The sequence below is a fragment of the Plectropomus leopardus genome, chromosome 24, assembly GCF_026936395.1.
Source record: "Plectropomus leopardus strain MGB_pleo_1.0 chromosome 24, ASM2693639v1, whole genome shotgun sequence".
NCBI lineage: Eukaryota > Metazoa > Chordata > Actinopteri > Perciformes > Serranidae > Plectropomus > Plectropomus leopardus.
This window is the reverse complement of record NC_142199.1, coordinates 7,094,510-7,110,960: the sequence shown is the minus strand read 5'-3', so window position 1 is coordinate 7,110,960 and position 16,451 is coordinate 7,094,510. Positions and strand designations below refer to the sequence as shown.

Sequence of the window (16,451 nt, the reverse complement as noted above, 5' to 3'; positions counted from 1 at the left end):
GTAAAAGTACCTTTACCAAATTGTGAAAATACTCTGTTACTCTGTTAAAAGTCCTACTTTTATAGTATGTAAGTATATACAGAAACATTTACTTGAAGTATTAAAAGTAAAAGTAGACTAATCTTTTAAAAGTATAATAATTATAATAGCAATAATAATAATAATAATACCCCCCCAAAAACCCTCAAAATTATGTTAAAAAAGAATGGCAAATATACAATACACAATATACGCAATTAGAGGTCTAAAACAAACAAAAAAGTTTAAAAAATAAAGAATTAATTAATATCAATAGTAAAGAGAAGTACAAAAATATAATCATAATTTTGGGTAAAGAAATAGTTATGTTTTTGATTTATTTTAATCTTGTGATCCCCTTAAATATAAGGGACCTGGATTAAAAAGATGGCTAAAATAAGTTAAATAGTAAGATGTTTATATATGTAACTGTTACATGAAAATTGCATTTTAAATGTATCCCTGTATATTTACCTTTTTTTACATTTCTTTTAAATTTACAACTTCCTTTTACATAAAACAGCACTCTGGGCAATTTTAGCAGAAAAAATGTACAAAAATAAAAGCATAATAAACCTAATTGGCTGTAAACAAACAGTCACAGAGTTCCTTTAAACTTTATTTAATCATACACATTCATTAAAGAAAAAATGATGCAATACAAAATGTTTCTCTCAGACACAGGTAAGATTAAATAGTCAAGACCTCTTTACAGTTACACCACAGGCGCCGCTGTGTGGAAAAAGTAAATTAAAAGAACACGATTTCTCTCAAGAAATTTGATTACACTCTGCATTGATTTCTCTTTCTGTGACAAATACACAAATGGAAACGCAGCACGTAATGAGCAGCACTGGAAAGATAATATGCGTATATACAGCAGCTTCCTACTTGTATAATAATCTGGATAAATGACATGAATGTGGCTTTTATATAATTCTATGCCTTATATCTGATGTTTGATTGGTGCACAAGGCCCACGGTGAAACAATCTTTGTATTTTTCAGACAAACAAAACAGCAACAGATACAAAACAAAAAGCTTTCTACACATTAGAAACTTAAAAAAAATTGCTTTGAGTGCTAAAAGCAAATATAAGTAATAATCAACTGCTTCATATAATAAGGAACCCTACGAAACATACTGGCGCATATTTTGCTTATCATACCTTAAGACTTAAAACATACAAAAAAATGTATCTTTTATAAAGAGCAACCTCGATCAAAAACTTCACAAGATTATATTTTCCGTCATTCAGACACGTCTACTAAACTCATCATTGTGTTTGTGTTAGAAATGTACAAGTGTGTACTGTGCGCTTCAGTTGAGCTCATCGGTGGACTCTGACATTGAGCGCTCTCTCCTTTCTCGGCCTGTGACGAAGTTGAGCAGGTCGACGGCAGTCACCACCCCGAACACCATCTGCTTCAGACTCGGAGAGCCGTCTGTCAAGTCTGCGGGAAGAAGAGGATGCAAGAGAGAGAGTGATGAAGATGGAGTGAAGGATTGAGAGTACATCGCAAATAATGACCACCCTGCTTCCCCGACATGACTGTTTCCACTTTAAAACTCCTTATTTTGCTTTTAGAAAAAGTGGTGCTGCAAATTCTATATTCAAAGCCCCAGTGTGTTGGATTTTATTGGCAGAAATTGATTCATTTTCTTTAGTGTTTAATCACCTGAAAATGAGCATCACTGTGCATTTGTTACCTTGGAAGGAGTCACTTTATCTACATAGGGAGCGGCTCCTCGTCTTTGGAGCACACCATGTTGTTTCAACAGTGGCCCAGAACGGACAAACCAAAAACTGGTGCAAGATAGGGTCATGAGAAAAACACATTATGTATTTATTCATCCATCTTTTAAAAATATTATTATTAATATAAATTACTGTCTTAATATTTACTTATGTAATTATTTTTTGGAATGAGCTGATGGTTGTTGTGCTCTTTTTCTATCGTTTTGTCTGTGTTGACCTACAGTTTGGCCTACTACAGTTACTGTAACACTGCATGTTAACCATGTGAGATGACAGTATAAAGAAAACTGCGAGAGATGAAGTATGTTTGTAACTAATATTGTTTGAGGGGCGTATTGGTGATATATATGTATATATAAATTAAACTGCTTTCTTCAGTGTTTTTACCGTTCTAAATCACTGGGTCTGTTTGTTTCGTGGAGGAAGAGAAAGCTGCTGATCAATGATTTCTGATCAATATACACAGTCTTAAGTGTGCAATAATTCAGCTACAGCAATATTCTGTGCAATTATTCAAATATGCAATATAACTCTTAAATGTATATTGCTACAGATATCATATATATTGTATATATTCTTACTGTTATTCATACTTATGCATATATTGCGTTGTTCACTGTAGCATCACACAAATATTTTATATTTCTAACTTAACACACTAGTTTTATATATTGTTTTGTAGCATACGGAACAAAGTTTTTATATTTTTTACACACTCAGCACATTCTAAACATTTACAATTTAAATATTTTACATACTAATGTTAACATTGTTTTTATTATTACTGTATTTCTATTTTAGATTTTAACATACTTTCTGATTTAAAGTTACTGGATTTTTTTTATACAGTGTGGACAAAATCAAACTTGGCCAGTGGCTTCATAAAATGTGTGTAAGAGCAATTTCACAATATTTAAAGGTCAGTGTGTGTCCAGCTTTGATCTGACACTCGTACTCTGGCACACCACACCGGGGATTATTTTAGTGCAGCTGCTAAAGAGAAAAAAAAAACGTATAAACCCCGAATGAATTCAGTAAACTGTGTGTTTAGACATAATGCCGTTTTTTCGTGTTCAGATCCAGAGAATAATTTTGCTGATTTCCTATTTAACACCTAAAATCAAAGAAAAATACACAATAAAAGCTACACGGTACTATCAAAGTCATCCCCCATTTGAATGCTTCTTATATAATGTTTCTGAATTATGTAACTACTGTTCATTTTGTCCAAAACCCATTTCTGCTGCACTTTGACACTCGTGTATCAGAGAGGAATGATCAGTCGGCCCACTGGCAGACCGATGTTATCATAGAAACGTGGGTGTGGAAGGGTCTCGGGTCCACATTCGAGCTGCGGCTGTCAATAGTGTGTCCTTGAGGAAGACACTGACCCTGCACGTGCAAACTCGCATCTAGGTTACTTGCAATAAAGACATTGATCGTTTATCTGACAAATAAAATCAATCACCGCTACTAGTGATTTAGGTTTAATACAACTACCACCAGGGGGAGCCAAAGCAAAACATTTTGCACACAGTGACTACGTTTACATTACGATTTTTGCCCTTATTTATAAAAATATAATATTCCTAACTCAGCTGTTAGATATTCAATCAAAAATGATTATTCCTTTAATATTCCTGTTTACATGCAGCCATGCTTAATCTGATCAATGCGCACTAACAAAGTGGTTTCCAACTGGTTGGTTGTGGTCCAAAAGTGGCGTACGCATGTAGACATAGTTGATGAGTTTATCAAAATTTTGAGCCCAAGAAAGATGCTCGTTGGACGTGTGTATATGTGGCTGTGTGAGAATGTACTTACATTGGATCTGTTCATGCACCACGAGGGCAAAGTGGTCAGTCTCCAAGATACGGGATAGCTTTCCCAAATTATCAGTCAGACGGATCTAAAAAGGACAGAAATACAGCAATGAAATCAAATCATTCATATTTAAATGAACACAACTCATTCACAAGGACCTCATGGGGAAATTATTCTGGATTTTATAAGTCTGTAAAGTCATAAAACTTTCCTCTCACTATAAAACTTTTGATAACAGTTGCTTGGAAGACTAAAATTACAACTGTCTGGTTTTACAATCTGATTTGGACAAACTCCAGTCAAAACATCTCAACTGGACTTCGTCTTGTTTCACACGCTGACTCTCTAAAATCCCCTTAATCGATTTAATTTACAGCCTTTTCACCTTCAGATCCTCCCCTGAACTGGTTCGTCTCATTGGCTGCTGTCAGCTAATCATATTTGAGAATTTAGTCTTTACCTTAAGGCTATGAAACCTCTAAGGGGCATCACTTTCACAAAACTTTGTATTTCTTTGAATAAAAGAGCTGAAAAGAGAGCGTTTAGGTGAGCGTCTGACCTGTTTGAACTGCTTGTAAAGCACTTTGCTGACCGGGTCTGACAGCTTGATCTTCCCTGCCAGAATACAGGCGAGCATGTTCCCGAGAGTCACCATGCCGAGGATTAACCTGCGCGCGCACACACACACACACACACACACACACACACACACACACACACACACACACACACAGACACACATACGGGTTATACTTAAAGCCTTTGCTGAGCACAACATAACCGTAAGCTCGTTTCTCTCTCAGGACGCTCACCCAGCCTCATCCACCACGGGCGCCTGGTCGAAGCCCTTCTCCTTGAGGATTTTAATGGTCCTCTGGCAGGAGACGGTGGGCAGGACGGTCAGCGGGGCGCACAGGTTCAAACCCTGCAGCTTCAGGTTCCACCACCTGATGATCACAGAGAAATTACAAGGTTTTGCACAACCTAATTTGCATAACACAGAGAGGAAACAGCACAGGGGATTTGCATAAGAAGAGAATCCACCCTGTAATTATACATACCATGGTTTCTTCACCATGAGGTCCTCCTCACTCAGGAAGCCCTTCTGGACCATCCACTTGTCACTCAGGAACTTAGACCTAAAAAGAAAAAGAAAAAAAACAGCATGACAATCACAATCAAGACCTGAAGACCCGGCTGACCTTAAGCAGTGGTGGAATGTAAATAAGCACTTTTACTCAAGTAGTGTACTTAACTCACTGAGCACCATTGATGTATATATACATCATTTAAAAGCAAACACTTGAGTGCCACTGACGTATATATACGTCAAAGTGTGTTTTCGGCAGCTGGCACAAGGGGGCGCTCTCATGCTCCCTGTGTGAAATTTTGGGGCTGCTGGGATTCGTAGTTGTGGTACAAAAGACGGTAGGTCAAAGCATGAAGTGGAGTAGTCGGGATCAGAGAGCAGAGTGATTTGTACATTCAAATCACTGTTTTACTTAACAGACACCCTTTCACAAAAATGCATTTTTTTTTAGCTTTTAGCAAAAAAGTGGTCTTTTTGATGAAACTAGCCTCTATTCAACTTCAGATAAAGCAAGAATAGAACAAGGTGCAAACTAACGTTTTTTACCACGACAAAAAAGAGAGTTTCTTCTTTTATTTGAGCTATTCTGTGTCTTCAGAGTCTTTGTACAAAATATTCTGTGGGTCTTGAAAGATGACTTAAAATGGTCCGAAAAGCTGGCACAAGCCACTTTCATTTATATAATAGGGCTGGCACTCAATGAGTTAAGTACAAATCCCCTGTTTTCTCCCTCCTTTTTAGTACTTTTGCTTGAGTAGCTTTGAATACTTCTACTACTGATCTCCTTGAAATTATGCTGATTAAATGACCTTGATTGGCCACGTGGGGAAGCTGGACGTAGCAAAAAAATTAAGTGACAAACAGGAGAGCTGCCACCTGAACAAAGCTATCTGTTATTGCTGGCAGATTATAGGCGAGATATGCGGTTGCCTTGGTCACCAACCAGAGGGGGGTGCCAAAACTGCACCCCAAAGGATAATGACCCCTTCGAACTCTGTAACAGCCAGTGCCATTGGTATTTTTGCTGATTTGGATATCATTTCTTGGAGTATTTTCAAATGTTTCATAGCCCTAAAATCTGCAAAACCTTTTTCACCTTTTTATCTATCAATTATTTTTTTGGACACAATTTGTTGCACAAATTAATTGGGAATAAGTTACAGGACAGTTTCTTTACTGAATATATGGCAAACAATGGGAGGCGCATGTACTACTAGGCAAGCTGACACAGTGCATCAAGACCTGCTTCGAGTTGTCAAAGAAAGTAGTTGCTGTTTTAATGAATGTTTTTGACGTTAGAGAAACAGACTGTCTGATGGGGATTCTCACATGTAGTTGCGGATGGAGTCTGGCAGGATGACCACGCAGCGCTGACCCTCCTCCAGCTCTTTGGCCATTTTTACTGCCGCTGCCATTGCGGTCCCGGAGCTGCCACCTGTCGCAGACAAAAATAAATGTTGAGCTCATTTTATAACCTCAACCAGACCTCTGGTGTCTTTGGGAGCCTGAGAGCTTACCACACAGCAGACCCTCCTCTCTCATGAGCATGCGAGACATGTTGAAGGACTCCTCATCATCCGATTTGTACCAGGTATCAATCACCTAAAAAAAAATAGAAAAATTAAAACCTGTTTCCATGAGTATTAGGACGGATATGTCTCTTTTTTTAAATAATGTGGGTCAGTTAACATTTAAAAATTGAACAAAATAATTTGATTTCTTTTCCAAACATGGGGAGAAGGCAACTAGCAACAAAAAGCAAGAGACACTCCCAAAATGTGCAAAAAAATATTTAAGGTTACAACAAAGAAAAAACCTGAAAATTAGCAGGTTAAAAAAAACCCACAAACAAACAAGAAAATGACCTTTAAAATCTGAAAATGAAATTTATATACATGTATTTATTAAATGTATTTTAGGTTATTTAAACTAATTTTAAAAATCAAATTATTATAACTATAAATACAGTTGTTTCTATTGTTTGGATCATTTTCTAGTATCTTTTTAAAGCTCATTTTTAGGTAATTTTCTTGTCACTTTTTACTAATTTCTTGCTTGTGAAAAATTTGTGGGACATTTTTTGCCATCTTGGTCACTGCCTTTTCACCCATGTTTTTAAAACCAATTTACCTGGTTTCAAAGATTCAAACAGCTTGTGAAAGGTGTTGATGCAGGTTTCAAAGGGTTAAACATAAAAATAAGTGAGGTGAGGTAAAAACGGTCGATGAAACTCACTGATCTGTCGAGCACGGTGGGGATAAAGTCGTAGCCGATACCCTCCACCTCGTACTGGGTTTTATCGGTCTTGTTGAGCTCCTCGGGTTCAGCCAGGATGGAGCCTTCTGGGTCAACACCAACAATCTGCACACAATACATGCCATTCATAAACAACGAGTCGCTCTGCAGACCGTTAGTCCAGCCATGCTCCACTGCTTCAAAACAGAATAATCAGAAATATGATCTTAGAAAACAAAACAAGACTATTTGACTTCAGGTGAAAGATATCTTACTTTGATATTTGGGCATCTTTCCTTCAGTTTGCGGGCGATGCCTGTGATCGTCCCGCCTGTGCCTGCTCCTGCCACCAGCATGTCCAGTTTACCTGTAGGGAGAAAATTCAGGTTCACTCGACTGATAAAAATGTATTTGAACAGACGGCAACACAATCAGAAATTTGAACAGACAAACATTTTCAAAATTTCAGAAACTTGCCCATGACTTTTCCAAGGACACATAATGTAACATGACAATACATTTTCCATTTCCATTTGTTACATTACTGTAACAATTTCATTGCAAAAACCGGTACTGTATCTTCTCAAAACTTTAAATTAAACCCTCTGAATGCTGGGTGGACTTTGATTTTCAACACAATTAAGTCGCCATTCACAGATGTTTTGTTTGTGTCACGGGTAACTTTGTACCGTCGCACTGCTCCAGGATCTCCTCAGCTGTGGTGTCGTAGTGAGCCAGAGGATTGCTCGGGTTACGGTACTGGTCCAGGATGTGAGAGTTGGGGATCTCATTTTTAAGGCGCCAAGCCACGCCCACGTGAGACTCTGGTGAATCGAAGCGAGCGCTGGTGGGTGTGCGGACAATCTCGGCTCCGAGACCTCTCAGGACATCCACCTGTATCAAAGAAAAACTGAAAAATCTAAGACAAACATATTACACTAATACTTAAAGATTCCTAATAAAACTTTTTTTTTTGTATATACTTGCACAGAAAATGGCCGTGTGACAAAATAACACTGCATCAGATGATGTCTTTATTTTGTCATACATTTAAGCTGTGTCATGTCAGAACTGTCTGCCAAAACCAAGACCACTTATATATATATATATATATTAGCGACTAAGCCTAAAACTTAAAGCCACTGAGGGGCTGCATAGATGGGCTAAACATCCGACGTCTTCTTTTTCCTTTTTATGGATTATTTATTGCTCACCGTTTTGGTCTTCCATGTGTTACATGCAACATGAGTTACATGAGTCCAACAATTAGTGTCCATCAAAATCCATAAATCCAGCAATCACAACTACATCAACGAGACTTAACCTGGCCTGGCGTGCCGGCGTTGCGGACAAAAAACTATTTGTGCTCCCACCGTCTCACAACACACCTAGAGGACAACTTAGTGTCCTACACACACGCATATTAACCTCTTGAAATGGCCCTTACAATATCTATACATATAGAGAATCAGTTCATGACTAGATCATTCTGTGAATTTTCTGCACAGAAAAAATACACGTGTGTTGCTGTGAGGAGTTCATCAGGGCATAAAAGCTTCAAAGTGTGTCAGCAGGTTTTTCATTTCGCTCATTGACGACTAATAACAAAACTGACTTTCGCAGGAGTAGTAACTCTTTGATTTTCTATGACAGAAAACAGAAATAGGCACTGTGACAGAGTGATAGTTTCAGTCTGACAGATCTCACCTTCTCCATACTCATCTTCTCTGGCATGACGATGATGCAGCGGTAGCCTTTCACAGCTGCAGCCAGAGCCAATCCAATACCTAAAAAACACACAAACTTTACAACACTGCTGCTTTCATAATTAACATACCATTAGTGCTGATAAATGCCTTCTTCCACCATAGCAACACATGCGGTTCATTACCAGTGTTTCCAGAGGTTGGCTCTATAATGGTGTCTCCAGGCTTGAGGATCCCCGCTCGCTCAGCGTCCTCCACCATACGCAGGCTGATCCGGTCTTTGACGCTGCCGCCGGCATTGAAAAACTCACACTTGGCCACTGCAAATACACAACAGAATGATTTGTTACATTAAAAGAATATGTCATCCCAAAATTATCATTCATATATCAACTTCTCATAGTGTGTGAATTTGTGAGGAAAACTTTGTTTTTCTTGAGTGGCTCTGCGGTGAACTATGAAAAAACAGAGACTATTCTTAATGAAGTGAGGTCACTGTGGTCCACTTTTAAAAACATCAAAACTATATCAACACATCTGTCTACCATTTCCTTAGTTTTTGTTTTTTTTCTTCACTTTGGAGACTTAAAAGGAAAACTTTTAAGTTTTCTTTAAAAAAAATGACATAACAGGGGTGAGTAATTGATATATAAATGGTAATTTGAGTGTCGAAGTATTCCTTTAACCCTTAAAAACCTGGGCAAATTCGCTTGATTTCCTTAAAAAAAATGGAAAGAAGGTAATGAGCAACTAACAAAAAATGACCCAAACATTTGCAACAAATAAGCAAAAGGGTACAAGAAAATTACCTGAAGCAAATGAATAAATAAAAAAAAGAAATGACCTGAAAAAATCCTAACATTAAAAAGAAAACAGAATTTTAAATATAAATTTACAAAAATTAAGAAGAATTTTTCTGAAAAAAAAATCCCTTAGTTTTTTGATAGTTTTTGGATGATTCTCTCTCTTTTTAAGCATCTTTAAATGTCTCCTTTTGCAAAATTCTTGTAATTTCTGGGATATTTCTTGCCGAATTTATTTTGAAAAGAAATCATACCAATTTACTGCTGTTCAGATAATTTCAATGCTTGTTAAAGGTGTCTGAAAACCAATTTCAAAGGGTTCAAGGTAATTTTTGACACGAATTGATTTAGAAAATTGAATGATGCAATCTATCTTCAAGTGTACGTCTTATTTAAAATGAAACGAATCCTGACCTGCAACACATATAACAAGTCTCAACCCACCACTCGTGTTTTTACACACCGATGAGTAATCAACGGTCACACCTGTCTGATCTCAGGATATGTCTCGGTTTGACTCACGTAATTCGCATTTAAGTCCAAACGCTTTGGGGATCTTGTTGATGCGAACCAAGGGAGTGTCTCCGATCCTGTGCAGGATGTTTGGGAGAATGGCTGGAGCCACCTCTCTGTGAGGAGAAAACAGTGTTTCAGCCACATTCAGAGAAACTATGAACAAAGATTCACTGCAAAATGATCACACCAACATCTAACTCAAACCAATAGTGAGATTATAATGTTTGTTTCCATTTGTTTGAAGAGAGGCACTCCCAGAGGGTTAGACAAAACTGGGTCTTCTTTAGTTTAAACAAAGAAATAATTAATATCTGTGCAAAAACAACTTTCAGTGCAAACACCTCCAAGTGCTGAGTTGACATTTTGCCGGCAGTCAATTGTTTCACGTGTAAAACTGGTTGAAATTTGAACATCACGCTGACCTTTGGGCTTGTGTGTGTGGGGAGTCAGCTTTCGATGCTCCAAGGCTCCATTTGCAGCGGCTGGGGAGGTCGGGCCGGATCCATTTCCTCTCAGTAGCGCCGTTCTTTGTGTTGATCTGAATGGTTCTGTTGGCCTCTTCCGTGTCCGCCGGCGGCAGCTTGTCAACCCCGTTCACAGGGAACGAACCCTCCCGGAGTTTGCCCTCTCCGTTGGTGTGGTTGAGCAGCTTGGCAGCGTGAGGGCACACGGGGCCCTTGACGGGGGTCTCTTTGGTTGAGGGGACTGACGGCATGGCTTACCTGAAACAAAACACAGGGAAAAGGTTTATTTTATAATCTGGGAGGTTTTTTAATACACACTAAAATGTTCTGTTTTGCAAGTTTGCCAGCAAAAACTGTGAAACCATCTCCAGCTCGAAGCTCTCAGTAAATGTACGTCTCCCGTCGCTGATAATGATATGTCACCACATGTCCGCAGCACCCAGTGGAAAACAAACACAGAGCCACTCCTTTCTTTTATTATCGCTGAGTCATACCACTGAGCTTTATAATGCCCAAACAAATACTCCACCCACAAAATGATCATTTGTTAATCAAATACTCACCTGATGTTACCTTGACTTTGTGAGTAAAATTTTTAGCCTCTGCAGTAAATGAAAGATCCAAAAACACAGAAAGCTCCTGATAAAATGAATTTAAATGGATCCATGTCTAACAACACTGAAACTATGTTAAAACACCTGTAAGTTCTCGACTCCACTGACAATAACAGTAACTTTACCTCGCTAAAAGCAGGAGCTGCAGCTGCCTCCATCAGTAAACAGATGCAACAGTAGGTCCTCATCGCCACTTTCATGCATCTGGACCTAAACTCTGCTTTTTTTTCTGAAATCCCAAATTCCAGCACTTTCATTGGCCAGAAAATAGACGTGAGTGATCGATAGCAGAACGAGCTGGGAGGTGGGATTTCAATGAAAAGATTGTTTCACGTGGCTGCCAATTACTCCAATTCATCATTACTTTTCTTACTTTTTGGATTTTCCGCTCACCATGAAGGCATGCGAGAAAACCAACGTTTTACAAATAAATTCAATGTTATACAGAATGAGTAATTAATATAAAAATGATCGTTTTAGTGAAGTATTCCTTTAAATTCATTTCTAACTAAACTGTTATGTTACCACACATGAGCAACACCCAGCGAAAACTCACCACTCTTTTCTTCCTAAATGCTGAGTCATAGCAGCGCTGACAAATAACGCCTCGTCATCCTTAACCAGGAGCTTTTGGCAACTTCCCCCTCACCTTTTTTCTCCCATAGTGTCAGTTCTGCGCACATTCATGACTTGATATTTTAACAATGTCATAAGGAGCAAACACATTAGTCAACCACTCTCTAAATTTCATCAGCTCAACATGTGAAAACAGAACAGAAAGTAGTGGAAAGACGTGCAGGAGTGGCTGATCGAGCTTCTGCTAATATTGCATCATTCACTGACTGAAAACTAAGAATGACACATTTTACCGGTTACATCAGTATACATCTTACGTATACATCTTCAACCCTCAAGCAGCTAGCATCATAAATGAAGACACTACCTCAGACCGTCCAGACTTATATTCACGATTACTGTCCTTTTAACGCACAAACTGATTAAACTAATATGGCTACATTTCACTGAAACTGCATTTTATACAATTTCATCTATTTCATTTGTTGATATGAAGAGCAAAATCCCTTTTACTGCTTATTCTTATGCATTTCCAGGCAAACACTCGTGTGTGTCCACCTCAGGTTATCTTTGTGTCTGTGAAACTTAAATGACTGACTGATTGGTTGTAAAACAATTTAAGAGTCACTAAATGGTAAACATTATCTTAAACTGGAGTTCAGTATAACATGAAGAGAAATATAACAAGTCTGAGAAAACAATTTTGGGCAGGCAAAAGGGGGATTAGTTGACGATTAATCTGCAATTGTTTTGGTAACTGATTAAAAGCTGTTTTTTTTTTTTTTAATCAAACTAACAAGTTCAAACTTTATATTATGTGAAGACTATCTAAAATTAGTAAATTGTGTGATATTTTTCACTATTTTCCAAGTTTTTCCCAAAAGATTAATCAACAACATAATCTGCAGATTCATTGCAAATGAAAATAACTGAGGTGCAGCCCAACAATATGCAGAGAAATTTCTGCACGCTAACATGCAAAAGACAGAAATGTATTGCGATATTTCCGTAAATGGACCTCTTTCTTTACTAGTAGGGCAAACATTTTCCCAGGTAGCCTCTCCTGATCGTGCACCACAGCGTGTGACTACTTCAAAAATACTTAAAAAAACGCTATATATTCTGACGTATATGTTTCATACATGCATTAGGTTTCTCCTCTGTGTCAGAAATGGCAGCAGATGAACCTTCTCTAATGTGCAGTGCAAACACAGAGGCCAGCTTTTAAAACCCCTCTTTGACGGCACCAAGGGTTCAGACGACGTCCACAGAGTCAAACAACTATCTTAAGCAAACAGGTCTGCACAGGAGAGAAAACAGCCCTGAGGCACGCTGCTTTAAAGTTATTTACATCCTCGTAAACAAAATCTAATGACTCCTTGGTATGAACGTTTTCTCTTCTTCTCTTCTTTCTTTGTTTAACGTTTGAAAAAAAAAAAAAAAACGTGCTGGAAATGAAATAAACATATAGATCGAAAACACATTGAAAATTATAAATAGAATCTTCTGTACATTTTAAAAAATAATTTTCAAACAATCCTCCTTTTATAAACTTTGTTTTAGTTTTAATTTTTTTGCATAATTTCTCAAAATTTGTGGGACATTTCTTGTCCCTAATAAGGTCACTCCAGGTTTTAAAGGGTTAACTAGTAGTAATCCTAGTAATCCACCTGATTACCATCTATTCACAAAATGAAAAATGGTACAGCAACCAAGTGTTAACCCTCGTTACATGCTCACGTGTTACTTCAATTCTTGATATCAGATCTCTGCAGCCACCAGACGTCACACCGCTAATTAAGGTTTCACAAGTGCTGCGGTGAACGTGGGAAAGAGTCTGCAGTATCTGGTGGCCTTACAGGGTTCAACAGGGGCAATGTGATCCTCTCTGTGAGAGCACATGCGGCTCTGAGCTCAGGCTGCCTGGCTGGAAAGACTCGCAAGGGGATTTAACGAGGAAAAACTTCCATTTCTGTCGAATAAACCACCCGTAAGCCGGGAATCAAAATCCTTGAATACCTACCAGGCTGAGGGAACACAGCACACAAGTCACCTGATCTGAGCCTGGCAACATTAAAACCAATCTAGTGAAAAACCCTTTTAATATTCTTACCTTATCAGACTCAGTTATCTGCTTAAGTTGTGGCATTTCTAATCTCCGTTGGTATGTTCTGTGAGCTCAAAGCACAATAATTACTGTGTTAAGTGTTGGTGTGATAACTGCTCTGCCAGCAACAAAGTATCAGCTGGTCAATCGCACAAGAAGAGCAGACTATAGATATTCACTCAGCCATAACAAATGGTGGGCCAAATGTGAACAGCAGGAATGCCGGCACTAGAAACACAGCGTAAAACAGCAGGCATGTACACCTGGAAACCCACAGCCAGTGCAAGGTCAGATGGTAACCAAGTGTAATCTCGCTGTGATTAGATGTTTCAGGAAAAGAGCTGATAAAGACACTACTCTTGAGCTGAGAGGATTAGGTCATCAATCAATTACTTGATCAAAAGAGAACAAAGTCACATGCTTTGAAATTCTGAATATGAAGCAACACAAGTAAAAAATAACAAACCTTTTTTTAGTCTTATGATACAGTAAATTGATGTGTTTGCTAAGGGTGGGAATAACCAGAGGCCCCAAAATATGATATTATTGCAATACTTAAGAAACAATACAATATTATGGCAATTTTAAAGAAAAACATATATATTGTGATTAATTGCAATTTATTACCTTTTTCCAACATTATGTCACCAAATGAAAACACTTATTTTATAATAAGATTAAGTTACATTACATTATACATTGTATTACAAATTTATGAGAAAAAAAAATCTATGCAAAAATTTCGATTTTTCCCCCCACCTGTTTATGGCTGATTAATTTCCAATGCATAGGTGGAGATTTGGGGGGAAATGCAGGGGAGACATCCCCATCTATATTTAGAACATGCACTTTTCCTCCTCCAATGAAACCATGAAAGCAGCTCATATTTTGTCAACATTTACACCATGTGAAAAGAATGTGCAGAAATAGAACAAACTCAGGGTTTCCCACACATTCATTTATTTTTGGACCGCAACATCTGCCGCCGACCACTGATTTTACATTTTTGGAGCAGGACCGATATTAGGGTCATTACCACAAACAGATTCTAATCCTCTGAGAAACACTGCAAATGGATGCATAAAAATTAACCACAAGACACGAAGACAGTGTGAAATAAACCTTTAACCCTGTGCCAATCCTAAGTTATCACAGAAAATAACTATAATAATCATAACTGTGTTTTCATAGGCAAAATGTTGAGAATGCAGAGAGGTTCAAGCTGTTAAAATGTTAATATTTGCTGGTTATATTTGGGGTTTTCCAACAACAACACAACAAATATACTTTGTTTTTTTTTTACTAATGGTTTGATTTTTAGCTTGTCACCATTATATTTAAAAGGACTCGATGCTTAATTTACGATACAAAGAAGCTGAGGACTTGTTTTGATAAAATGATGCACACATTGGTGCATAAAAAATAACCATAATGCAGGAAATTAAAGTTTTGATGCTCAAAATTTTCCAGTGGAGGACACCCCCCACCCGGGTTTTATTTGTGTCCCCCACAATGATGAAACTAAAGCTACGCCCCTGCGTATCATTATCGCGTCATGGCAAATTACCAAAAACATACTAGTTACAGCTGCTAAAACATGTATATGAGTTGGTCATTTTTTAAAACGGCAATAAACTAAATATATTTAGGGATTTTTTTGACAGCTGGTCGGACAGAACGACGATTTTGGTTTCATCGCCGTGATCACTAATGAATCATCACTCAATCGATGAAATAACTCGCAAATCCATCGTTATTGAAAAGACTATAATCCTTCTGCTGTCCGGAACAGCCGGTGAAAATGTAACTAAATTCTATATAGCAGAGTAAAAGGCAGGTAATTCAAACAATAAATTGATCCAGAGAATAAAAGATGCTCAAATATGTATGATTCAGCACCGACTGGATGGCAAAAATGTCAACGTAACGGTCAGAATCTACGGCTAATGTTACACACATTAAATACATACATACAGAAAAATAATAAATATATATCGAGTTAGGTGTCAAATAATATAAATGGAAATATAAATCACACATTATCTGACAAAAGGAGACACAAAAATGTGAGCTGCGCAGTAACGGTATTGCATCAGAACAGGGTCTCACCGAAACGTCAGAAAACCACGTGTCCTAATAGATCAACACATTATTTATTTCAGTCTTTATCATTTGAATTTCTTAATTTCTACTCACCTTGTGATTTGAATGCGCCCTAAAACCTGTAAAAGACAAAAACACAGATGGCCCCGACGACCACGGGCACCCAGGACAACAATGCAGAGTGAGCAACTTCCGAGAGACAGCGGTTTTCGTGACGAAACACGTGGACCTAACGAAGGGGGCGAGGCCAAAGTTTTAGAACGCGCTCTGATTGGCTGCAGCGGGGGCGTCTGTTTGGTCCACTCATCCAATCAGAGCAGAGATTTCTCAATAAGGGTTCGGAAAAACGCTGTGTTTAAGTTACCAGCGCCATCTGTTTACCTTTTATTGACCAAACACACGCATGCACTTTTGACGCATGTGACATCTTGAGAACTTCTCATGCTTGGACTGTTACCCCCAAATTTATTAACCATATGTATAAAAATATAAAAAAATACTTTTAATACCATTTTGTCAAAGTATGCCATCATATACATATGTTTGGGGTTTTATAGCTTCTATTGCCAAATACTTTTATCTAATTTTCTATCTTTCCTCTTTTTCTGTAAAAAAAAACAACCCAAAAACAACAAC

General features: G+C 37.9%; 1 protein-coding gene across 1 annotated transcript; it reads right to left on the bottom strand.

The window, feature by feature from the left end:
- Positions 1-624: 624 nt before the first annotated feature.
- On the bottom strand, positions 625-16,065 carry LOC121962760 (cystathionine beta-synthase-like). The gene is made up of 15 exons (XM_042513048.2): positions 15,909-16,065; positions 10,374-10,673; positions 9,958-10,064; positions 8,818-8,952; positions 8,634-8,713; positions 7,616-7,820; positions 7,202-7,293; positions 6,927-7,052; positions 6,209-6,293; positions 6,021-6,126; positions 4,663-4,740; positions 4,414-4,548; positions 4,161-4,269; positions 3,602-3,686; positions 625-1,472 (listed from the first exon to the last, which is right to left on the bottom strand). The coding sequence occupies exons 2-15, from the start codon at positions 10,664-10,666 to the stop codon at positions 1,339-1,341; spliced, it is 1,770 nt and encodes a 589-aa protein (XP_042368982.1). The 5' UTR covers positions 10,667-10,673; positions 15,909-16,065; the 3' UTR covers positions 625-1,338.
- Positions 16,066-16,451: the final 386 nt, after the last annotated feature.

Excerpts from the sequence above, each read along its gene's own strand:
- LOC121962760 (XM_042513048.2), bottom strand. The coding sequence starts at position 10,666 with ATGCCGTCAGTCCCCTCAACCAAAGAGACCCCCGTCAAGGGCCCCGTG. Across the intron at positions 7,053-7,201 it reads AAAGATGCCCAAATATCAAA|ATTGTTGGTGTTGACCCAGA; the intron begins GTAAGATATCTT and ends TATTGTGTGCAG. Across the intron at positions 6,127-6,208 it reads AGAGGAGGGTCTGCTGTGTG|GTGGCAGCTCCGGGACCGCA; the intron begins GTAAGCTCTCAG and ends TGTCTGCGACAG.